This window comes from Fukomys damarensis, unplaced genomic scaffold (genome assembly GCF_012274545.1).
Source record: "Fukomys damarensis isolate Sample0158 unplaced genomic scaffold, DMR_v1.0_HiC HiC_scaffold_14, whole genome shotgun sequence".
NCBI classification, from domain to species: Eukaryota; Metazoa; Chordata; class Mammalia; order Rodentia; family Bathyergidae; genus Fukomys; species Fukomys damarensis.
In genome coordinates, this window is record NW_022900926.1 from 75,599,772 (window position 1) to 75,625,341 (window position 25,570).

The window sequence follows — 25,570 nt, forward strand, 5'->3', positions numbered from 1 at the left end:
GGGCCCCGGGGAGCGCGCGCGGCCGAGGAGCCGCAGCCCTTGCCACTCACCGCGCGCCCTCCTTCCCGAGAGTTTGGGAAACGGGTTGTTGGCCAGAAAACTGCCTGCTTTGAAACGTGAATAAGTGCGAAGAGACTCTTAGCAACAGAGTGCCCTTTGCCACTCTGAAGATGTGCGAAGATTCGATTAGAATAACGAAATCAATTAGGTCTTCCAGCCAGGCTTGAACTCTTTGCTGTTTATCATCATTTTCGTAGTTTGGTGAAAGTTTAACGTTCGCTTCAGCGTTTAGATATAGTTTTGCAAACACCTACTTAAAAACCAATGAAAAACTAGAAGTATAAATAAGGATCAAAATGTATAGTTGATAATCTGAATTAGGTAGAAAAGGCCTAAAGGGGTAGGGGTAGTGGGAGGGGTAAGGAAAGAAGGGAAAAGAAAAATATGAGAAAAGGCAAAAAATGAAAACAAAGTCTTTGTAAGTAGGGGGCTGGAAGGGGTGAAGGGAGGGCAGGGGGAACTGGGAGAAAATAAGAGCCAAGATATATCAGGTAAAGGTACAAGATCCCAATGATGAATGTAACTGCATTGTACACTAAAATGTACCAATAAACTTAATGGGGAAAAAAGTCAATGACATTTTTGGATTTACTAGAACAAGTAATTTAAGAAATTAGATTTTGAGGATCTGAGAGAAAAATAAACTTTTCTGGATTTAAAAAAAATTCATCAGAAAGTTAACCAATTTACCAGTCAAGCCTACCTTGTTAAGCTCATTCCTTCTCTGTATAAAGGCAATTCCTTGTAAGCCATTTAAATCCATTAAGCAGTAATTGAAGTAAGGTGAAGCCAGATCTGATCAATATTGATCTGATCAATATTTCATGACATCAAGTACATGGCAACTATATATCTATAGCTATGTCTGTGTATTTTTAATAAGGTACAATGCGTCAAAATATGTTTTAAGATGAGCCCACCTCTTAAAAACTGTTAACTATTTTTTGGTTCTTGGATCAGTGAATTGTAGTTTTCCTCTCCATTTTCTTAGACCAGAAATTGATTGTTTTAGCGAACTAAATTTGATAAATTGGTACTGCACAAACTTCCAAATGCCCAACATTAAACTACTTTAGACCAGTAGGCAACACAGGAGTATTCAAGTGTTTATGAAGTGACTTGTTATATAAATCTGTATTAGAACCACAGACCATTAAAACTTGAAGTTTAAAAGACCATGTAGTCCCCCTGCCTCTATTCCAAGGAAGAGAAAGAGTGAGAAACAGCAATGACTTGCCCTGGCTTACATGGCTCCCTGGTGGCTTGAATGATAGACGCTGACTCTCAACCTCAGAAAGGCTAGGCACTCTCCTAAGGAGTCTGTCTGCTCCTGGACAGTGATTTCCAAAAGTGTTTGTGGTGTTTATGTCCCTTCCCTATGGCTTCCTCCCTGCCTCTGGCCTTCTCTGTAGAAGCCGTAGAAGTACAGCATATAAATAAACATTGTCCTTGCCTTATAGAGAACTTAGGATAGTTAGAACAAAAAGGACGAGAGGAATGCTGTGCATTCTAAAGTGCTGTAGAAACTGTAACTATTAACTTGTGTAGTGCAAGAAGATTTGACGTTAAGGTAGTGACTGGGGACATTTAATACCACTCTCTCCTGCTGAAATTATAATTTATAATTATGATATCTGATTTCTCCAAAGCAAACGATACAATTTTGTACCAAGTTATTAAAATAATGATTTCCTCTATCCAAATTGGCTTATATTTTTATTGATTCAAACATTTGGAAAGTAGTTGAATTCTTTCTTTTTCCTTTCTTTTTACAGCAAGTCAGTAGTTAAGTCAACTGATTGTGAGCAATTTCAGAGTTATATAAAGAGATCTTTAATTGATCATTTTTTCCACACTTTGTAAACTGATTTTTTTTTCTGTCATTTTAGGAGATGTGGAATTCTTCCACCTTTGTCTGTTAACGTCCTTTCAAAATGCACCCCCTAGCCAATAATCCTACCACTTACAGTCTTTAATATACTGAAAACACAAATAGAGTAACATGATTTATGACCTCACTTTGAAAGGAGTATATATTTCTCAATTAAATTTAAAGGTATTTTGGGACGTATTTGGAGCTTTTTTATTAAAGCAGGAAAATTCACATATTTTGTAAACTCATGTAATTTTTGTCAAGGACCAAACTTATGTAATTAATAATAGATTTTAAAAATAATAGGTTTTTTGTGCTGGGGATGTAGTTAAGTGGCAAAGTGCCTTGCTGGTGAGTGCAAGGTCTTGAGCTCCATCCCCACTACTGAAAAAAAAAAGATTTTTTTTTTAAAGGATGAACACCAAGAACAGTTAATGTGGTCAAGGAAGAGTGCTACTTTGTTTTATATAAGGAGTATAAAATGTACATTAATTGAAATGTATTTTCTGTGGGTCTTAATTTTTTTTTTTTTGGTACCGGGGATCGATCTCTGGTCCTTGCACTTGCAAGGCAGGCAGCGGAACCACTGAGCTAAATCCCCGGCCCTATGGGTCTTACTATTAAATAAATGTTATATTTTCAACCCTTCCTACATATAAGTAAAGTGGAACTTTACTACTTTTTAATTTGTGAGGTGCTACCAACTAGAATTTTGGGGAAGAAAGTAGAGTCAAGTTGGACAAAAATTTTAAATGTTGTTTTATGTATATAAGTGTTTATGGTAATTTGTATAGTTGTATATTATGTCCACATATGATAATGTGTAATATTTTCATGATACAATGATTTAAATGATGGTATAAAACAAAACCATCTAAATATCTTAAACCTTCACTTATAAGGCTATTAATTTTTTGAAAGCATTAAAACATTCAGTTTATTTTTCCTGTGCTTGGATTTAGGGTCAGCAATGAAAACATAATGGAGATTATACTAAAAAACTTTGTAATTGTTGTTGCTTATGAACACTGGTGATTGTCTTTTAGGTTAGTTAATTCTTTTCCTTTCCCCATGAAATATGAATAGGTATACTTTATACGTGTACATAAACACGTATGTATATGTATGTATCTATATGCACATATGTATGTATATTTGTGTGCCAGGGAATAATTGTGTATGCTATAAAGTATTTTATATATTTCATTTCATCATAAGGCACATAAGCCATTATGATTTAATAGATAAGGAAATGTCACATGTATTTCCTAATTCATAAGTGCTAGAGAAGTCTGTTTACCAACATTCAATTCACATAAATCATTTTCTTTATTTTTTCTTTCTTTTTTTTTTTTCTGTTACCACGGATCGAACTCAGGATCTTGTGCTTTCAAGGCAGGCTCAGTGCCACTGAGCCCCTGGCCCAGAAATCCTTTTCTTGTAACACTTGTAAAAAGGATGATAAAATATTTCTTTATTTTACAGGAATTTTCAACATGAATTATACGGAGACCAGCTCATTGGCAGAATCAACTACGATAGCTTTTACGCCTGAGTTAGGAAGTATCATACCTGTGCCTTCCAATGAGACCACTTGTGAAAACTGGCGAGAGATACATCATCTAGTTTTTCATGTAGCAAATATTTGTTTTGCAGTTGGTTTGGTTATTCCAACTACTCTTCATCTTCATATGATATTTCTTAGAGGGATGTTTACGATAGGTAAGATATCTAACTGAGATTGGATATAAATAGCATCAGATGGGCTTTGTGTTGGGGACTTCAGAGTAATCCTTGTGAGGTCTATAGCATACTGAAGAGTTTAAGTCTTTGTTGAATTAGCAGCATATCAAATATTTTAAAACAAGGTCTTTGCATAACATCTCTATCCCTTACTTTTGAGAAAAACTATGCATGCTTTCATATATTGTTTAGATTTTCCAGATAGCAGAAAATCCATTCATGTACTTTGGAGTCAGACTGTATGATTTGAATCCTGGTTCTACCACTTGGGAACTATGTAACTTGGACAAGTGATTTAATCTTTTTACCACCTCAGTCTCCCCATGTATCAAATAGAGAAGGAGTAAAACCACCTCATAGGATTGTGAGAATTAAATGACTATATTCTGCCACATAGTAAGTACTATACAGTCTCAAACTATTATTATTGAAAACGCTCAATTGCTGTGGACAGTAAAGCAACCTTGTAACCGAAGTAAATACCCATACACAGTAGTTAAAGAAAAAAAAATTTGGTTCTTGTAACCTAAATGGATTCAGGTCGAAATATTAAAATAATTGAATGGATTACTTTAGCCGTGACTCTTGACAGATTACTCTTTCTGTGAATTTTCCTGATAATCCATTTATTCAGGTGTGTTTTTGAGTACCTGTAATGTATGAGACAAAGATTGAAGAAGACAGTCTCTATCCCCAGAGAGAAAGATGGGCAGTCACAGTGTGAGGAGCTGGATTCTGTGACACAGGTGTACATCCGTGCCCAGGGGAAAGGAGGAGGTGACAGGCTCAATGAGAAAGTGACACAGGCCCACTCAGGACAAACCACTGCAGCCAGCGTTTGGAAGATGAGCAGGATTTTTCTGTATGTGCATTACCCTGGCAAAGGGCACAGAAGAAAGGGAAACTTAGCAATATTTTGGGGTGAATGAAGAGCAACTCTTTGAACCTATGAAACCTTTGAAATAAATGAAAAATACAAGAGGCTGGAAGGCTAGCTAGAAGGCAGATTGTGAGACTTATGGCTTTGTCACCCTTGAGTTAGGTGGGAATCGAAGCAGGAGGAGATTATGGTATTACACTAAAAAAGATTAAGGCCACATTTTATTAAAAAAAAAAAAAGTCCAGCCCAGGGTATCTGGAGGTAATTTGAATCAAACCAACAGCTGCAATAGCCACAGTTCTTTCTTCAGGTCCATGATGTTTATCTTGGCCAAAAACATACTAGGTCATCTTCCAGTTTGAAGCATTCAACAAATGGTAGCAAGGCAGGGCCACCAGAAATGTCCATCAATTTCCATGACCAAAATGGTCATGCTGTGTTACTTGGTGGAGCCACATTCTATATTGCTGTATGGACATACTGTAGACAGCAACACAAATTGGAATAGAATGGAACCTTTTCCCTGTTGGCGGTTACCCTAAAGGAATGGAGTAATCATGCCAGCTGATGTCATATTACTACATTATTTCAAAGTCAAATCATAATTCGTGTTGATTAAAAGCACTGCAGCCATTAAAATATAGTGTATTGAAGCAAGAAATTGAAACCTTAAAAAAACTCCAAATTTGAATTTTAAGACAGTTTTGGAGGTAAAATGGAGCAAAGACACAACCTAGACCAGTATTTTAGACTATAAGTGAGGAAAGTGAGGCCAAGTAAAGTGATAAGCTTTATTTAGGTGCTCCCAAATAATTCTGATGAGGTAAAGAATGGCAGATGAAGAACTTTTAATGTCAATGGTTAGCTTTTGTGTCCATGTGTGTTGATATATTTGTATGTTAGTTGAAAATTTCATCTTAAATTAAAAATATACTAACTCTCCTACCCTAAAATTGATCCAAAAGAAACTGGAGATATTGTATGTAAAGTCAGAAGAAACAGGAAGTTTCCTGTAATGGATATTAGTAAGTGAAAAATTCAGATGGTTAAAAAATTTTGGTATGACATTTAAACTCACTAGTATTAATGAGAATACAAAATAAAATAAAACTCTTTATTATCAAATGAAGAGTTTTCAAATTTTATTTTGACACCCAGATACTGGCATTCTGAAATAGTAGGTTTATAAATTTGTACAGACCTTTTGGAAAACAACTCTTCATACCATCCAAAGATATGAAGTTCACCTTCAGGTAATATAACCTAAGCAAACAAATACAGATACTTTTATGTGTAAAGTTGCTTTTTCTTACCAAAAATCATACCCCTAAAATATCATCTGTAACCAGTATGGAGAGGGTTAAGGATTATGATTGAATCCATTATAGTCACTAAAAACTATGCTTATAAAGAGTTTTAATGAATCATATCATGATGATATATGTACACCTATGTTTATAGCGGCATAGTTTGTAATAGCTAAAACTTGGAAACAGTCCATTTGCCTATCAGTTGGAAACTGGATAAAGAAGATGTGGTTTTTCTATAAAATGGAGTATTACTCAGCCATAAAGATTGAGAAATTAGATTCATTCATAGGAAAATGGATACATATTGAGGATATACTCCTAAGTGAAATAAATAAGGCACACATGTGTAAATACCAAATAGTTTCTCTGGTGTGAATAAACTATAATAGTACATAAGATCCTCATGAGATAATTGACAATGTGAAATAGGAAGAAAAGGGCTAAAGGTGTAGGGAAGTGGGAAGGGTAGGGGAAAGGTAATAAGGGAAAGGAAAAGAAATAGGAGAAAATGAAAAAATGGAAATAAAATGTTTGTAAATGGGGAGGAGAGGAGGGGGTGAAGGGGGAGGGTAGGGACAAGGGGAAAAAATGAGAACCAAGACCTGTCATGTAAAGTTACAAGATACCAATAATGAGTGTAACTGTACTGTATACCTAAAATGTGCCAATAAACTCAATGAGGAAAAAGAAGTTTTAATGAAATGGGAAAATTGTTGTAGTTTAAAATATTTTAAAATTATATATACAGTAGGTTTTTCATTTAGTAAAACTACATAACTGTAACGGCATCAAGTGTCAACTGGGGTTTTCTTTATAGAACTGTAGTTTTTAATCTTTCCTTTAAATATTTTCTTTGGGCTGATGGTATAACTCAGTCATAGACTGCTTCCCTAGCACATGTGGGCCCTGGGTTCAATCTCCAGCTCTGCTTTTAAAAAAATTCTGTATTATACAAATGTTTTGCAATGAAGAATGTGGTTCTAAACCCAAATCTCAACCCAAGAAAACAAAACTCTAAACTCAAATGAAACAAAACTGTGATATTTGGCTTAGGTATTTGTAAAATACATTGGACTTGTATACAGAGGATGAAAAATTTACTAAGCTACTTGCTAAAGTTATTCTACATATCTGACTGTTAACTTTGTTATCCAACAGGATGTACCCTCTATATTGTGTGGGCCACTCTCTACCGATGTGCCTTGGATGTAATGATCTGGAACTCTGTGTTCTTGGGTGTCAACATTTTGCATCTTTCATATCTTTTGTACAAGAAGAGACCGGTAATTACTAAAATCATTTAATGAGGAAGTGATTTTAAATATAAAAGCTTTAAAAGCATTTTGTTCAAACTTTAGAATGAACATCTAACATCTTTAGTTCCTTCAATATAATTTCTCTGAAGTTTCCATTTATAAATGCCTGAAAGTATAATATTTGAGAACTGTGAGATTTGGTCTACAAATGAATTTTTAGACCTTTTAAAATACATTAGGCATGAAAGAACATGAATAATGCTCTTTTAAAAGTCATATTGCTTATTTTCTTTGTCTACTGATATTCCATTATAAAATTACTAATAGGCAACTTCCGTAAACTTCCTAGTGATTTGCAAATAGTTCATGTTTTTTTTTTAAAGTAATGACTATATATTTTTTCTTGTGCCCAAAATATTCACTTAAGGAAATCACCATTTTTGATGGGTAATTACCAAACACAGTGTTTAATTTTTTTATTTCCAGCTCTTGATTTATCTTGTTGGGTTTTCTTGATCACACCAGGAACAAAAGTCGAGTAGGGAAAATAGCATGGCTTCTAGAAATCACTTCATACATATTTACTGAGTGCCCTAAGAATGCACAAACATTCACTAAAATAAAAGATGTAATACTTGCCCTGATCTTATTTTCAAGGCCAGACCTGCATGAAGAAAACTAATAGAAAACAGACAGGCAACAGGAGATTGCAATTTGAATGATACAGGTGATAATGTGTAATAGGCATTCCACTAGATTGTAATCTCAAACACAGTAATTCAGTCTTTGTTGCTTTATTGTACTGGTCAGTTTTCTGTAAGTTATGCTGGATAATAACCTAAAAATCTTAGTGACAGATACTAGCAATGGGCTTTTTTCTCACCCACCTTATATGGTGACTGTGTCAGCTATCACTATACCCCATTATCCAGTTCATTTCAGGGTCTCTGCTAAAGTAGCAGGTTCTGTTTGGACCATTCGTTCTTATGGCAGAGGGAAGAATACAAAAGAACAAAAGAGGAACAACCAGTGTACCATACAACGTCTGCTCAGAAGGCACATATGTCACTTTTGCCCATATTTCATTGGCCACAGCAAGCGACTTGGCCAAGCCTGTTACTGTGGAAAGTAAAGCAGTGAAAGGGAATATATAATCCTCTACTAGGGGCTGAGAACAGCAAACAGGAACAATACCGTAATTAACACACCTTCTGTTACAGTCCCTGTTCCTGTCCATCATGAGTGGCACACAGTAGGTGGTCAGAAAAACTTTTGATTTGATGAGTCGGTACCTTCAGAGAAAAGAATTAAGAGGACTTCAGGAAGAAGAAATTAGGTCTCGAGCTGAGACTTGCAGGATGAGTAGAATATAAAATGCATTGCAAGAGTTTTTGATGCTTTGTTCATTACAGCACCACCTTGGGCAATGTGCATGCGACTTATTTGTGAATAAATTGTTTTATATGCTCATCTAGAGGCATGGAGTGGGAGAGATAGATGAATGCAATGATGACAATAATAGTTCCTAAATATCAGAACTTTCTGGAGCCCCCAAATACAATGTTCATAAATTGCTGATGTGGTTGAAGCACCAAATAGGATTCTCAAGATATCAAACTATTTTTTGAAAAACATAAATGCTGGTTCTTTATCAAAATGAAACAGCAAGACAAGTAGTATCACTGCAGATGCTAGAGTGACATCGTGTTGGAGCAGCTCTTGTGATCTGGGTCTGCCGGCTTTGTAGGGTGTCTGCTGGAGCTTTCGCTGGGGCAGAGTTCACTCCCAGTGCAGTACAGTTTTCCATCCACCCAATTAGTGTGATTTTCAGAGAGCGCCTGGCTCAGAGCTGGGGCATGACCTTGGCCTGAGAAAATCTGGGCAACAGACAAAATAAAGCCGTTTTGCTTTCTCTTCCTCCAGTAGCCAGTATTATTCACCAGCGGGATTCTCCATTCTACAGCATTCATTTTAGCTTAGGATGAAACTGCTACTCTAGAACTCCTTTATACCGTTGTCTTTTCCTTCTTGTGGTTTAAGAATTTAGAAATGTGAAGCAGTGATCCCAGTTATGGAGTTTGTTTTCCTCTATAAATACAGTAAATAATTACACAGAGATAAAACATTTAATTTGAATACAGTATTTGTTTCATAGATTTGTTTTTACATTGATTCCTATTTTGTGTGTTTGTTTTCTTACTATAACATATAAGAGTTAATGTAATTTCTCTCCCCAAAACAAAAAGCTTTGCAGAAGAAATTTTGTGTTATTTGTAGAAGTTACTATGGTTGGGAAGGTGAATGTTCTAACAACATCCAAAATTTCAACAGCTGCTTTATGGTCAGCAGAACAAGGTGTGATCAATAAGTGCCAATCTGCTCTTAAGCTGTTACAGTTGATTTTAACTGCAAACGTGCCCCTTTAGCAAATAAAGTAGAAATTTACATCACTGCTTACTCTCTAAGACTCCATTGTCCTAAAAACAGAAGGGTGATGGTACATTCAACAGAAAGGTGATTTGTTCATTCTGAAATCCATACTTATACCACAGAAATCAGTGTCTTGGGGTGCGACTTTTTAGTGCAGTGTCTCCCCTTTGCTGCATTTCAGGTAAAGATTGAAAGGGAGCTCAGTGGCATCTACCGGCGACTGTTTGAACCACTCCATGTGCCTCCAGATTTGTTCAGAAGATTAACTGGACAGTTTTGCATGATTCAAACCTTGAAAAAGGGCCAGACTTATGCTGCAGAGGATAAAACCTCAGTTGATGACCGTCTTAGTATTCTCCTGAAGGGAAGGTATGGCAGTAGGAATTCCTAGTTTGCCTTGAATCTTTTCATGACCTTTGAGAGGGAAATAAGTAAAAGGAGATGTTGTCAACTAATGAATAATGAGTGTGGTGCTTATGAAGTTTCATTTTATAATTAAACTGTGTAGTGCTGTGTAGCAAGATGTTAAAGTTAGGAAGACTTAACTGATTTAAATTTTATTGATGAAAAATTTTCAAATGTGACTATTTTTAACCATTTTCAGCTTTTAAAAATTAAGTCAAAATTGACATTAAAATTCAAGAAGCTTATGTGTACTTTAAAGGTGATTTGCTTATTTTTTTGAATATCATAAAATATAACTTTTAGGACTGTCTTCTGGGAAAGAGCCCGTGGGTACTACTGTGTGGGCATAATTGTTAATAACATCCTTTCCCTTCTCAAAGTCTCCCAGTTTAAGTAACAAATTATGTGGTCACTCCAGGTGTTCTAGCAGTGATAACCATCAGAAGGCACATCTGGTTTAATAGCAGGTGCTGGTTTTGTTTCCCTTGTATTATTTTTTTGAAATTACTCTTTTTCAGGAAGTGTTTTTTATCTGTCTGTCACCTTTGGAATCTTTAAAACTTAAGTACAAAGTACAGTCCCATAATATTATGGAGATTTTAAAGATTGTCACATTATTTGTGAAATACATGTTTATTAATATTATTTTCTGTTATCAGAATGAAGGTCTCCTATCGAGGACATTTTCTGCATAATATTTACCCCTGTGCCTTTATAGACTCTCCTGAATTTAGATCAACTCAGATGCACAAAGGTGAAAAATTCCAGGTATGTTATGGTGTGATTTTAAAGAAGATTGAAACTAGTTCATAGCTCATTTAAAATTGAACAGTTATTAGAATGTGGCCATGATTTATTGAAAAAAGAGGTTACTATATGGCATATATAGTACAATCTCATTTTTTTTTTTGGTACCAGGGATCAAACTCAGGTCCTTGCCCTTGTGAGGCAGGCACCAGAACCACTGAGCTAAATCCCTGGCAGTACAGTCTCATTTTTAAAACTTTAAATAGTGGATGTATTAGCCACCTTCCCTCTACTGAGACAGAATACCCAACTCTCACGACTTAAAGGAGGACAGGTTTATTTTAGCTCATAGTTTCAGCTCATGGTCAGCTGATTCCAAGGCAGGAATGGCATGGTGGGTGGGGATGGCAGAGAAAGCTTTTCAGCCCATGGTAGCCAGGAAGCAGAGAGAGAAGGAAGGAGCTAGGAATAAGAATATACTTTCCTAGGCCATGTCCTCATGCTCTGACTCCATGCAGACCCCACTTCCTAATAGCACATTTAGCTGTTGAACTCGTCAATGGAGGAGTCCACTGATGAATATACTACCACCATAATCCAGTCCCCTTCCACATACATGAGAATTTGGGGGGACATTTTAAATCCAAGCCATAATTTCCACCCCTCATTCCCAAAAGATGCATATCCAACTCATTGTGCAAAAGTATTTAATCCATCCCTAAGAGTCACCAAAGTTTAGTCCTAGTATTGCTGAAAAGTCCAAGTCCAAAGTCCCCTCTGAGACTCAAGGCAAACTCTCAGCTGTGAGCCCCTGTTAAAAACCCAAAAGAGAGCTGGGGATTTAGATCAGTGGTTCCACTGCCTGCCTTGCAAGCGTAAACCTGAGTTCGATCCCCAGTACCAAAAAAACAAAACAAACAGCAACAACAAAAAAACCCACAAAACCCAAAAGAAAGTTAAATACTTCCAGCATACAGTGCCACAGGGTAAACATTTCCATTCCAAAAGAGGAAAATAGGTGGATAGAAAGGAATGGTGAGATGTAAACTCCAGAGGGCTTGGACAGACCCAGCCCCATGCAGTGTTAGCTACAGCACACACAGCGTCATTCCTGGGTGGCTATGTCCAGCAGACGTTCTACGTTCCCAGCATTTCTAAATTCCTGAGGTTTCCACTGAACTTCTGGTGTCACTCTCAAAGCTTCGTGTACTGCTCTGTCGTGGTCACACTGCAACTCTTACATTCTGGGTGCCCATAAAATCAGTACCTTGATGGCCAAGGTCTGCCATCACTGAGAGCAGAAGTTAGGTCCTCCCTTGGATCACAGTTTCAGTGGCCTCTTGAGTGCCAAGCATGATGAAATTAATCTTAGTGAACCAATTTCCTAGGTGGCCCTTCTTTAGCAGGGGGCCCCCTGGGTCTTCTCAAATGAAAGCTTTACAGTTTTTACCATTGAGCTTGTAATGGGCGAGGTCTTGCTGATTCCTGAGATGGCTTCCAGCCATCTTTCCTATGATCCTGGTACAAAGTACTTGGCTTCTTTTTAATGTTAATCTTTTAAGCAACCATGCTTTCCTTTGCTCCAACTTTGCAGGTGCTTTCTTTCTGGGGAAACTAATAACTTTTAAAATTATCCAGCTTGACCATTTGCTGCTGATTCTCAATGGGGATCTGCCTAAAAGCAGTCAGCCGTACCCATGCCAGTCTGAACATCAAGGTACTTTGAAATTAGTCCACCAGATTAGTCACTGGCCTTTAATCTTAGTTTCCCAATAAAGTCTCGGGATGTGGGCAAAATGTAGACAGATTTTCTGTCAGAGGGTAACACACATGACTTCTAGCACAACTGCCAATGGAGTCCTTGTTCCCAACTGAAACCTCCTGAGCTGACCTTTACCATCTGCATTTCTTTTAGTGTTGTGGTTTCTGAGCATTAACCAAACTTGCCCATCAAGCTCAGTTTATAACATTCTGTGGTTTCTCTAGCCAGCATCTCCACATTCTTCCAAACTCCTCCTATGAACCAGTTCTAAAGGCTTCTAAATCACATGTTCAGGTACAGTCATAGCAACAACACCACTTCTCTGGTACCAAAACCTGTGTGAATCATCTTCTGCACACATAAAAATTTGGGGGGACTTTTAAAATCTAAACCATAACAAAATGTATATATATATGTACATAAAAAAGGGGCATAGAGATACATTCTCTTTTAGTCAAGGTGTTAACATGGTTATTTCCGGTATGAGTTTGTGTGCTTTTAAAATTTTCTTTTTGCTTATTTGAATATAATTTTTCCATAGAAAATATTTAACATTTTTATTATGCAAGAAAAGGAAAATACCTTTATAAATAATCAGTGTACCTAAAACATGTAATTGATTAATTCTATTAGGGAGAAACAAAACTAGCTTTGCCCTAGAGAATTTATTTTAGTAATCATGAAAAAAATTGAATCATTTTACCCTTTTGTTCATAATGAGTATTTTTAAGGGCAAAGAATAAAATTCTTTTTTTTTTAGCTTTAATTGAGTTTATTGGTACATTTTAGGGATACAGTACAGTTATATTCATTGTTGGGATCTTGTACCTCTACATGACAGGTCTTGGAAGGGAGGGCAGGGCTATGGGGGAAAAATGCAGGTGGTTTTAAATGATAACTCAGTCTCATATTACCCTGAATTGTGTGTATATTGGTACATTTTAGGGATACAGTACAGTTATATTCATTGTTGGGATCTTGTACCTCTACATGACAGGTCTTGGAAGGGAGGGCAGGGCTATGGGGGAAAAATGCAGGTGGTTTTAAATGATAACTCAGTCTCATATTACCCTGAAGAATCTGGGATTTGGGGTGTAATGAGAACCAAACCTTTGTCTCCTAAAGTAAGAGGTTCATGAGCTTAGGGATACAGTACAGTTATATTCATTGTTGGGATCTTGTACCTCTACATGACAGGTCTTGGAAGGGAGGGCAGGGCTATGGGGGAAAAATGCAGGTGGTTTTAAATGATAACTCAGTCTCATATTACCCTGAAGAATCTGGGATTTGGGGTGTAATGAGAACCAAACCTTTGTCTCCTAAAGTAAGAGGTTCATGAGCGTCCAGGAACACAAAAGTGTAGTACCTTTTCTGCTAGGCTTTAAATTATATTACATTTATAATTTGGTTAACGAAAGGTAATTCCTACCACTAATACAGTTATTTTTCTTCTTGGACATTGGGGATTAGATTTTGGGAGTTGAGAATTGTTGCTGGTACCTAATGTGAAGATTCCAAGAACCTGACCAGATTTGAAGTACCCTGCCTACCTGGATGAAGGATTCTGAGTCATCCTTTGTTATTACCAGTCAGTTTTTCTCTGCTTCTCTGCAGAGAATCTGAAGTGGCATTTTGTGTTTGGCCAGCAGATGAAAATTACTCTAGCATCATCGAGGCTGTCCCTGTACAGTCAAAGCTAACTCTATCAAAGTAAACCCTTGAGAGGTGTTCTTTGATTATTTACAAACTATTCCTGTTAGCAGATACTCAAGAGTAAAATGTGGCTGTTGCACATCTATGTAGCAGTACTATGTATATATTCTCCAACTGAAGCAAGTTCCTAAATGAAAAAATGTCATGTGCTTCCAGGGCCAATTTCTTAACTTCCTGTACCAATCACAATATTCAGTGGTTGGACTTCTCCACCTGTCTGCCTTTATTTCGTAAGCTCATCCTTCCCTCTGGGGAGCATTCTGACAAGCAGCTACGTCTTCTGAATATGTATGTCTTTAAATTCATTCTGTGGTCAGGCTGCTGCTGAATTATATAGTACGACGAAAGTTGGAAAGAAAAGGCAAGGCACTTGGTAATAGTTCTTTGAAGTCGCACAGCATCTTAAGTGTTGCTCAGGTAAAGGTGTACTAATCATAATAGTAATGGGCAGGGTGATAGAAATGAATAAGAGAAGTTGGAATTTACAGTTCCTCTCCCTAGGTGCTTGTAGTCATTTTGGTACTTATAGACCAAAGTTGCTATTTATGATGGTTGGGATCACTGTTACAGAAGATAGAAGTAGTAGTGTGTTGTGTTTGGCTTCTTTCTCTTTGTGCAGTTGTTTCATATCAAGTGGGCACTGCCGATGACATGTTTTTCTTTTGTGCTGTGTCTCATGCTGTTGTCTTCCCATAGACAGTAGTATGTCTGGTGCTGCAAAGCCTGAAAATCAGTTTTATTCATGTCAAGGGAAGAGGAGTGAATGCCTTAGAGACATATGTCCATGGTCTTGTGAAACAAGTGAACACTGAATTTTACTTGATATTTAAAGATAACATTATCTTAATATTAAGTGCATATTTCAGTGAGGATATAGAGCAGTTTAACCTGCCAGTTTTAACCGTTACACGTTAGGGCTCATGAGAACTCAGTGAGCAGCAGATGAACAGACCTCTTCTAGTACAGTTTTGTGCTCCTAGCATGTGAAATGCTGTATGGTACATGAAAAAGGAATACATTTTCCCCTCGGGACAGTTCACTAATGCTTATGTCACACTGCTGTTTCTGATTCTGGCTCCTCAGCAATTCCCTATGACACTGTTCAAGGGACCAAGAACATTTATTTTATAGAAGTTTTAAAATCTCTCTTCAATTTTCCCTTTTTCATAGGGCATAATCATATTAGAACAGAGGCCTATCCTAAAATGTCTGGCTTCCAACAGTCACAGTGGTACCCAGTGCATGTTTACTGTGTGAATGGGCACAAAGACTATTGAAGGCAAGCACTGTTTTCATATCCTCAACATTAAACCCAATGCTTGTCCTAGTAGAACATTAATAAAAGTTTGTTAAATTGATATGAAGTCTTATCTGGGCCTCAGAGCAGATATTTTCAGAAGAGCTCTTTCCCTGTGTCCAACACAAAATGAAACACATTTTAGATGACAAAGGGGTTACGTAAGGCAGTCAAAAGAGAAAATGAGAAACTCAGCTCTGCCCTTAAATCAACAGGCTGAAAACTAATCTTTATCAAAGTAGGACTGGCCACTTTAAAAAGTGGGTCAGTATTCCTAGAAAAAGAAAGTTTGGACTTATAGTAAGAATCCCCTAAAACAGACACATTTGGATTTACTAAATGTATCGGCACCCTTAAGACTCCATAAAATACTAAATTTCACTCATTCTTTCAATATGTTATTATGCAGGTACTTTGTGCCAGGCATCAGAACACTGAGGTTACAATGTAAATAAGTTAGGCAAGATTCTTATCCCATGAAGCTCACATTCTCAAAAGGGAGAGTGATAATAAATAAAGAGATATGGCCATCTGAGGGGACAGTAAGTATTTTGACAAATATGGAAGAGGGAAAATAGTAGAGAATGACTAGGGGATGAGAGCTAAATATATCTCCTGTTTGTGCTTAGTCTGAGATTGTTTTTAAACATAATTTTCCGTATAGCTATAGAAGCTTGCATGCATTGAATTTTAACTAATTTGACAAATTATTTGCTATGATAATGTCTGTTAAAATTATTGTACTCATTCCTTCTCCCAAATACTGTAGTCATAATTCACATACATAGATGCATTTCTTTTCTTTCCATGTTTGTGTCTTTGGCAGGTCACCATTATTGCAGATGATAACTGCAGATTTTTATGCTGGTCAAGAGAAAGATTAACTTACTTTCTGGAATCAGAGCCTTTCCTGTATGAAATATTTAGGTATCTTATAGGAAAAGACATTACAAATAAGCTCTACTCATTGAATGATCCCACCTTAAATGATAAAGTAAGTGTTTTTCTGATTTTTTGTTCCTGAGTATGTACAGTGAGACATACTTCACTTTACCCAATCTGTGTTTTCCTTATTTCCATTGAGTAGTCATACAATAGATGCAGAGGGGATATTGTAATGGAGAGGTCCTTGAGAGTGAGGGAATAGTTTATATTTATTACATTTGCTATTGCATAGTAAATAGTCTGTGTTAGGGGCCAGTATTTATGAAATGGAAGCACTTTTCTCTTCAAAAGCGTTTTTTAAGTAACCTAAGGAAGATGCTAAGGGAGTAGGAGGGTATCAGAGTAGAGTACACCAGGAATGGCAGGGCCACAGGGAGGCTGCAGATGTGAAAGGCTGTAAACCCTGAAAGCAGACAGCTGGCATCTTATCCAAGGCCTCTCCCAGTCCTGCACATCTTCCTGGGTACAGCACACCCAGGAAGCCCGTGGGTGACAGGAAAGGATTGGCTTTCAGATATGCACAGATCTTCAGCAATTTACACTTTGATCTTCATTTCCCACATTTGGTTAGGAGGAAGTTTAGTTACACCAAAGAACTTGTGAAATGTCATTTCTGTGTTGCGTACTGTTCTCCAGGAACACCGAATACGGTGTGCACCTCTTCAGTCATCTTGGCTCAGCTGTCTGTTACATTGTTATTGATAAATAGCTTATTGAGTCAATTAAAGTTCTGATAATGTGTATACAGTAATAGCTGATAAAATGACGGCTTACATTTATTGGATACTTAAGGTGTATCAGGTCCTTTTTTTTTTCACCAGCCTATTTCAAGGAAAAGTACATGCTATTTACAGGGCTTATATGATTCAGGTCTCATAAATCTCAGAAATCTTAAAACTTTGTTTTATAGAAGGCCAAAAAGCTGGAGCACCAACTCAGTCTCTGTGCACAGATCTCCATGCTGGAAATGAGGAACAGCATAGCCAGCTCCAGTGATGGCGAAGATGGCTTGCAGCAGTTTCTGAGGGGCTCCTCCAGCACATCTTCCTTTCGTAAGTTACCTCAAAACCGATGAGACATCAGCAGACTGGAGATGTCACTTTCACAGGCAGTATGACAGCTTCATCAAAAAATAACTTTGCAAGTAACTGTTTAGCAGCATAAAGGCAGCGATAGCCAAATTTTTTTCTAGATTTTTTTCCCCTATATTCCCCATCAGCTAACCCAACTTTAAAACTGATATGTGTTTTAGAAATTGTTCACTTGTTTTTGGCATGTCTACTTTTCTGGGAGAGTATAAAACAGATTCACTGGGAGAGTGTAAAATAGTTTGTGTGGTTTGGTAGATAATGTTTTCATGATTTTTGAGTGAAAGCCTAGATCAACAGTGTTAAGAATGATAGGGAAACAGCTGCTGGATGTTTTACTGTTGAATTATGTCAGTCTGATGACCAAGAGTTAAAAATTGGTTGGTTAATGAGATGTTCCTGAAAAGGAAGATCACGCAACATCCCTGAATTACCGTTGAGAGGCAAGTTTTCCAGACTCTTCCAAGTAGATTGCTTTTAGTCATTTTAAGTAGCACTATGGCACAGGTTTTCAAAATTAATAAATAAAATGGGAGAAATTAAATTATCGTCAGTATTCAGTGCTTCCATTGTATAAGCTAAAAACTTTCATATTTCCAAATATATTCTGACCCAACACAACTTGTTTAAAATTGCAAGCACTCATTCAATAATCTTGTGTTTATATAAGTGATCTTGTAATTCTGTGTGCTTCAGATAAACTGTGTTAGGAGAGGATGGAATTTATAAGGCCATGTAATTAGTGTGCAGAGGAGACAGAACTTCCCCTCTTCCCTTTTATGGTTCCATGTTTATTTATTTACTTATTGGCTGGGTCTGAGAATTAAACTGACATAGGACAGGTTAACTAGAGAAGTTTGTACATAATTCAAGTTTTACATGGCATAGACCCTGCAGAAGGAAATGAGAAACAATGTAGAGTCAAATACTTACTTGTAGGGTTGGGGATTTAGCTCAGTCATGCCGCTGTCTGGCTTGCACGCACAAGGTCCCAAGTTCGATCCCTCGTACAAAGTTACATGTATTGAATTGGACAAAATAGGGAATTGTGAAAAATTACCTAAATTATGTTGAATACTGGAGTTATTTAAATAGGGTTTGTAAAGAATTGTCTCAGCTTCCTGTCCTCAATAAGAATGCTGTTATCATTCTTTTTTAATACTTATTTTCTTTTTTATTAGTACGTTTGTAGTCTATTCCTGTGTGGAGTGGTACATGTTCATAACACATTTTACTTCCTTTCTCATCCCCTTTTCCTCCTTTCCCTCCTCTTGATGTCCTTTCTATTTGAGAAACATCTGTCTTCTTGCTTCCTATTATCTTTTTATTTTGCTTTTTATTTATAATTGAGTTTCTCATATAAAAGAAACCATGTGAAATCTTAAATTTGTACATCGATTTATTTCACTTATGGGCTCAAGATGCATCCATTTTCCTACAAAGGATTCAAGTTTATCTTTCTGTATGGCAGAGTAGTACTAGGGCATCTTTTACATGGGAATTTTGTCTCCTGTGCATCGGAAATGTGGTCAGAAGTGATGATCAGTGAAGGTTAGAGTGAGTCTTCTTGCACCTGATTTTCTTTTTTTTTTTTGGTACCAGGGATTGAACTCAGGACCTTGTACTTGTGAGGCAGGTGTCAGAACCACTGAGCTAAATACTTGGCCCTTCACGTGATTTTTTTAAAAGTGCCTTTAAAACTCAAACATTTAATAAGCCATAATAGCATAGTTTTAAATTCTTCAGATGTAACATTCTAAAGCAAAATCTAAGCATAGAAATATGTCATGGACATAAAGTGCATTTCAGGGGTGACACATGTAACAAATTGGAAATGGTTGTTTATTGCCTGTTTTTTTATATATATAAAGTTTATTTCTCTGTAAATACAAATTCCATTATCAACAAACAATAGTTCAGTGGAAAAACACTAGGTGTTAACATTGAAAACTTTTTTCTTAATAAATAAAACTTTGGCATTCAAAATTCTATTACAAAACAAAAACAACCCCTTTACAAAGAAAGGAGGCGAAAAACGACAGGGCAGAAGGCATAAGCCAGCCAGCGGCTCACATTCCCTTTCGCAGTGACTGCCTCTCTTCTGGGTACCTGACACTATTTACACATGACGCGGATGGTTCAGAGTCCGAACCCGGGTGCGAGGCTCCAGCCGCAGGGCTGACTGTGCTCTCTGCTTCTCGCAGCCACTGAGCACCTTACTGCTTCCGGTATCACACCTCGATGCCAGTTCACGCTCACACATTTAAATGACAACTTCTGTATTATCTGTATGTACACACTTACCCACACAGACGCACTCGGACACATTCCCAAGGAGCCCACGCTCCCCAGGGAAGGCTGGGCCCCCAGACACCGTGCCTGACTTCTGCTAAGGGACCCTCTGTGATGACACTGCTCCTCGTTCAGAACCATCCTTGCTCAGGTGTCCCCAGAAGAACAAGATGCAGTGGGCACCACACTCCCAGAGCACCTGTACAGCAGAAACGGATGCTTACTACAGGTCAAAAGGCGCGAAAGGTTCTCTCTGTACACAGCTGCAGCGCTGGTATTAGACTTCCTGATCTGGAACTACTTCCTATATATTCATATTTCTCTGAAATAAGAATCTCAAAACATTTTTCCCTTCATGATTAAATGTATGACATAATCACGTGGCAAATACCACTGATGGCTTCTGGGGCAAAGCTGGAAATTTTACTCTCTATACAAAGTAAGTACAGTTTCTCTTATCTTTGAACACTGAAGAGAATTCCCACAAATGGAAGCTTGGATTTTCCTGGGAAGCTCTGGAAACTCTGAGCTGGTGCGAGCCTCCTTGTGTTGTGAGAAGGGCCGATCGGGACCATGCCTGGCGATGGGAGCCTGCAGAAGGAAGGACACATCGACAGCCAGACAGAGGCGCCTGAGGAGGGGAGCCAGGGACAGTGCCCCAGGCTTTGCTGCTGATCCTGGGTGAGCGTCCTCTGACAGAGCATCCCCTTCAACAGCATCCAGAGTCCTGCCAAGTCTCTCTCAACACAAAGTTTCCTCCAAGCTCAGTAAAGGCAGAAGGCACAATACTCAGTAACACCTTCCAGCCTTGAGATTGGCTCCAATAAGCTATTTAAAGTGGTGCAATTCAGTGTAATAAATTATCACACCACAATAAATTTCAATAGGATGTGCTACTGCTAACATTAAATAGTGAATCCTTTTTAAAATACAAAAGGGGCTACACTTTTTAAAAATAAATTCAGGCATCTCCTACTTAGTCAATACTTACACTTTTTAAAATCAGAACCCCTGGCCTAGTTTCTCTTTGAAAGTATTAACTGAGGCTCCGTGTGCAGGCTGGCTGATGCCTTGGGCCATGTGCTCCCCACTCCAGGATTTGGCTAGAAAGCAGCCTAATGGGCTCTTGTCCTTAGGCAGAGGGAGGACAGTGGTGGCAGACTCACCAATGGCCCTTAAATCTCCTGCTCCCAAGTGGGGTGTGTCATTTCCGTGATGTGGCTATAAGTGCCCTCTGTTGTAGATCATTGAACCCTCTTGCTGTGCAGAGGGATGAGAGAAGGAGTGCAGGTGGTTTAACAGAAACTGAGTTGACCTCAGTGGCTCTTATTTCACTTTACAGATGAGGCAGGTGGAAGTATGTTTATTCACTTGTTTGCAAGGTGCGGGGGCTGGATACAAATCTATGGATCCCGTTGGGTTGTAAAGCTCATGCTTGTAGACCAGAATGATACCCAGCAAGGGCTTGCTGCTCAGACATGCAGAAACCAGGACTTTGGCATCAAATGTTTGCAAAAATAAAAGGACTTATTTTAGGCCAGCTGACAAGGAGACAAGCTCAGGTCTCTCTCCCAGTTGGCTAGTGGTAATGAATTTAAGTGACCAGAGGAAAGGGGAGGTAAAGAGCTGATTGGTGGTAGTAACTGGGAGTCTTAGTGGAATATCGCACACTCTGTAGGCCAGACTATGTGAAACTTGGGGAAAATTCGAAACTATTGACAGCACCCGTCACTTCTAACCTTAGTTCACAAGGCTCTGTTGTCATTCCTCAGGTTCTGCTCCTTAGAGACTTTGGTTCTGCCTGGATCATTTTAGGTCACAATCTAAGGTTCTATACCTGCATTCTGAAAAACATCTTGGGGCTGGGTATGTTGCTCACTGGTACAGCACCTGCCTGGCAAGGGTGAGACCTGGAGTTCGATTCCCAGTACCATCCCCCCAAAAAACCTTGAACAGTTATTAGAAACAGCAGTGTTGCTGTTTTATGGTTCCGTTTCAAAATTGCCTCTCTGTTTTAAAAAGAGAAAGATGTAAGTGACATTTGGCTAGAGCTTGACAACTATGGGCTAGCCATTGCACCAGCCACTGTTCCAACAGCCTGTGTACCTTGCCTCTGGTGGATACATTACCAAAGTCTAATCTGTGGGCTCCGTTTTCATCTCTTCCTCAGCATGTGTGAGTGTGTGTGTGTGTGTGTGTGTGTGTATATGTGTATTTTTTTTTTTTTTTTTGCTTGTTTGGTGGATTTCTTAAATGTGTGTGTGCATCACCCAGGGAGCACAGCGGGTGTTGAGTAGGGCTGGTAGTGTTACAGGCCCAGGTGATACTTATCTGGCTGGTCTGTGAACTGCACTTTCGAGGAGAGAGGCTGTGGAAATACCCATGTTCTGTAATTCTGCTGATTGCGTCCTGTGGGGGTGATTTTGACATTCTTATACGTAGTGTGGTCAGAATGGTGAATGTTTAGGTAAAAATTTTATTACAGTAAAAGACAGATTGCCATTAACCCCCCTCAAAATACTCTCCCTTGCTTAGAACACGTTTATCCTATCATTCATACCACTTTTTGCAGCGGTTCACAGAAATTTCTGTCAAACAAAAACATTGTGGAATGTTCACATCCATCTTCTTCACTGCGTCTGGCACTGTGAGACTTGTGGCTGTTCCTTGAAGTTGAAATGACGACAAAAGCTAAACATCTTGAATCGGTTCAGGACATCAAGGCAGCCACAACAGTGCAACTAAAGAAATGCATGAAAGAGGTCTTCTAGAGCTGCTTCCGAAAGTAGCAAGAGTGGTAGGATAAAGTGTGTCTGGCACAAGGGAAACATTTTGAGGGGGATTGATGGCAGTGTTTTTTACTGTAATTTTTTTTTTATTATTTGTCATACTTTTAGATGACACCTTGTATTTCTTATCTGTTGATAGTTCAGGGTAGAGGCTCACATGGACTGTGGTGAAGGCACTACTTTTAAAGATCCCAGCCAGTCTGGGATATAATACCAGAAACATACTTCATTACATAGCAGGTGTGCTATTAAACAAATGCAGTTCATAAAAGGTTAAGGGCAACTCGAACTGTTTCAGTGAAATGACTGCCACTCCATTTCTTATGTTGTACTCCATTTCCACACGTCTCACAATGCTATATACCCACAGCCAGCAAGATCTCCTCTCTTCAAAAGATTGTGTGTTCCACTTCAAACTCATCTGAAGGGGGGAAGTAAACTGATCAGATACCCAAGAAAAATTCATTCTTACTATTCAATAGCTCATAATCCAATGAGCTTAACTCTTTCCACTCTCCATTGCATATATGATTGTGGGATGGGGAGAGGCAAAGGCAAGATGTCTGAGAGGAGTGAGGTGGGCTTAGTGCCGTCACAAGTTTATTAGTTTATTTCTTCTCTCTGCTGCTGGACCAAGGTGCTTGCTCATTAGGGAACTTTGTCATCTTCTCTCCTTACAAGGTTTCACTGCGTAAAACTTTCTGTCTTCCTCCTGCCTTCACAGATGGATTGTACATCGTCCTTGGCAATTCTATCACTAATAAGTAGAGCTGGAACACAGGCATTGCCATGGTAACAGGAGGGCATGCTACATTTCTTTGAAGGTTAATTGAGGTTAAATAACCTGTTGTCTGAGTTTTTTTTTTTTTTTTAATTCATGAGACAGTGTAGGCAATTTCATCAGTTGGAACTCACCTTTGAAAGAATGTCAGTTTAAACCATTTTTTCATGAAATAATTAACATGGTGTTATCAAAGATGCTACGAAATATATTTAGAGAGCTATTTCTTGTGAGAAACAAGGGTTTTTTTTGTTTTGTTTTTACAGTTTCTATCCATGTAGTTTAGGCTGATTTTGAACTCACTATGTAGCCCAGGCTGGCCTTGAACTTACAGTGATCCTCCTGCCTCAGCCTCATGAGTGCTGAGATTATAAACTTGTGCCACCATTCCCAGCCAAGAAATAAGTCTTTTAAAATACTTTCCTTGTTGGTGGTGTCCAGGTGGTACTCTGGACAATCTACTAACGCCATATGACTTAGCTGTACAAATATACTTACCTTGCATCTGGTTAGTAGTTTCATCTGCAAAGACCAGCAATACATCTGACAGAATGAGTTTCTCACAGATCTTCCATATTTATGTACCTAGAATGATACAAAAAGACAAAATAGCATTGCTAGCTTCAAGGCTCATTTCATGAAATAATCTGTTCAGCTCAAGTTGCATTTCATTCCTGATCAGGCAGCAGCTGAAGCGGGAGTATCCCATGAGCAATTCTGAGACTCACCAAAAGGACTAGAGAAAGGCAGCATTCCCATTTTGTGCACGAATAAACTGTGGATCAGGGAGGTTGAATAATCTGGTCAGGGTCACTTGGCTAGCCTTGAAACAGAAGTGTTAAATATGTTGTAAATTCTTGCTTTGCTTTTTTACCGCACAGTTATTAATATCAGTTTAAGAGTAAACTTGTTTAAGGGTTGGTTCAGGCACTCCTGTGGCAGCTGACACATGCTGACCACTGTCCGGGGCATTTTTATTTAATTACAACCGTGCTGTGGGTTGCTATTCATTTCCCCCTCAGGCTGAGGAATGACATTATCTCCCCAGCTAGCAGGTACTGTGCTCTGACTCCAGAGCCCCTGTTCTCCCTGTCCAGCCATGACCTCTATGCTCAGCCAACATTTCCTAGCCTGTGAGGTGTCTGTGAAGGGATTGTGTACAGATAGACATTTTTAATCTTAATAAAAATGTTTAAAAATTATATACATAAACATCAGATAGTCAAAACAGAAATCTCACATTAAAAACCGAATCCTTTGCAACTCCAACTTCCAAAAAACAATTATTTTGGGGGCTGGGGATTTAGCTCAGTGGTTCTGCCACCTGCCTTGTAAGTGCAAGGTCCCGAGTTCGATCCCAGGTACCAAAAAACAAACAAACAAAAAAACATTACTTTGTAACAATTTTTTTTCAGAATGCTGAGTAATGTGCTATTTATTGATTTATCCACTTAACCTTTTTCTTTTACCTTCCCTTCCTCTTTCTCTTCTGTATGATAATTCTACTAGTTCTTATTCTTTTATTATTTAACTTTGCATTCAATAACACACCAAAACCTCCCTTTCTTTTTCTCTCTGTATAATTTTTAAAGATGATCCCTGATCAAGCCACCTGAGTGGTCAGGAAATGATCTGAAAATGACCCCTGTGAGCCAGAGATAATCTGTTCCTGGGATCCATTCACCTAGGCCAACCTCCCCATTAGCCTCAATTTTGTTTTTCTTTTTATTGAGGTTATTGGTACAATCTAGGTATACAATTGCATTCATCATTGGGATTCTGTACCTTTACATAATAGGTCTTGATTCTCATTTTTCCCCTTGTCCCTGCCCTCCCTTCACCCCCTCCCCTCCCCATTTACAAACACTTTATTTCTATTTTTTCAGTTTCTCATATTTTTTTCCTCTCCCTTATTACCTTTCCCCCACCCTTCCCACTTTCCCTACACCTTTAGCCCTTTCCTTCCTATTTCACATTATTAATTATCTCATTAGGATCCTGTATACTATTATAGTTTTTCAAATCAGAAAAAACTATTTGGTATTTCAGTTAAAGAAATCTCTGTATGAACATTTAAAATAGGGAATCCTAAAATAAAACTAAAAAGGAAAGTAAAAGAGAAAGGCAATAATGTAACATCAAAATAATCCTTAATTCTGGAGATGAAAATGGTCCCTGAACATATTTAAATTGCTTCTC

At 38.1% G+C, this 25,570-nt stretch overlaps 1 protein-coding gene and 1 pseudogene across 1 annotated transcript in view; both read left to right on the forward strand.

The window, feature by feature from the left end:
• The first annotated feature begins 3,421 nt into the window (after positions 1 to 3,421).
• Bves (blood vessel epicardial substance) overlaps positions 3,422 to 25,570 on the forward strand; it is a 34,207-nt gene continuing 12,058 nt past the window's right edge. The window contains exons 1-6 of the mRNA XM_010607194.3: positions 3,422 to 3,655; positions 7,025 to 7,149; positions 9,734 to 9,921; positions 10,617 to 10,725; positions 16,303 to 16,470; positions 17,332 to 17,473. Coding sequence (XP_010605496.1) covers positions 3,430 to 3,655; positions 7,025 to 7,149; positions 9,734 to 9,921; positions 10,617 to 10,725; positions 16,303 to 16,470; positions 17,332 to 17,473 — 958 coding nt within the window. The 5' untranslated portion in view covers positions 3,422 to 3,429. The remainder of the gene's footprint in view (positions 3,656 to 7,024; positions 7,150 to 9,733; positions 9,922 to 10,616; positions 10,726 to 16,302; positions 16,471 to 17,331; positions 17,474 to 25,570) is intronic.
• LOC104850323 lies at positions 4,874 to 5,124 on the forward strand (annotated as a pseudogene).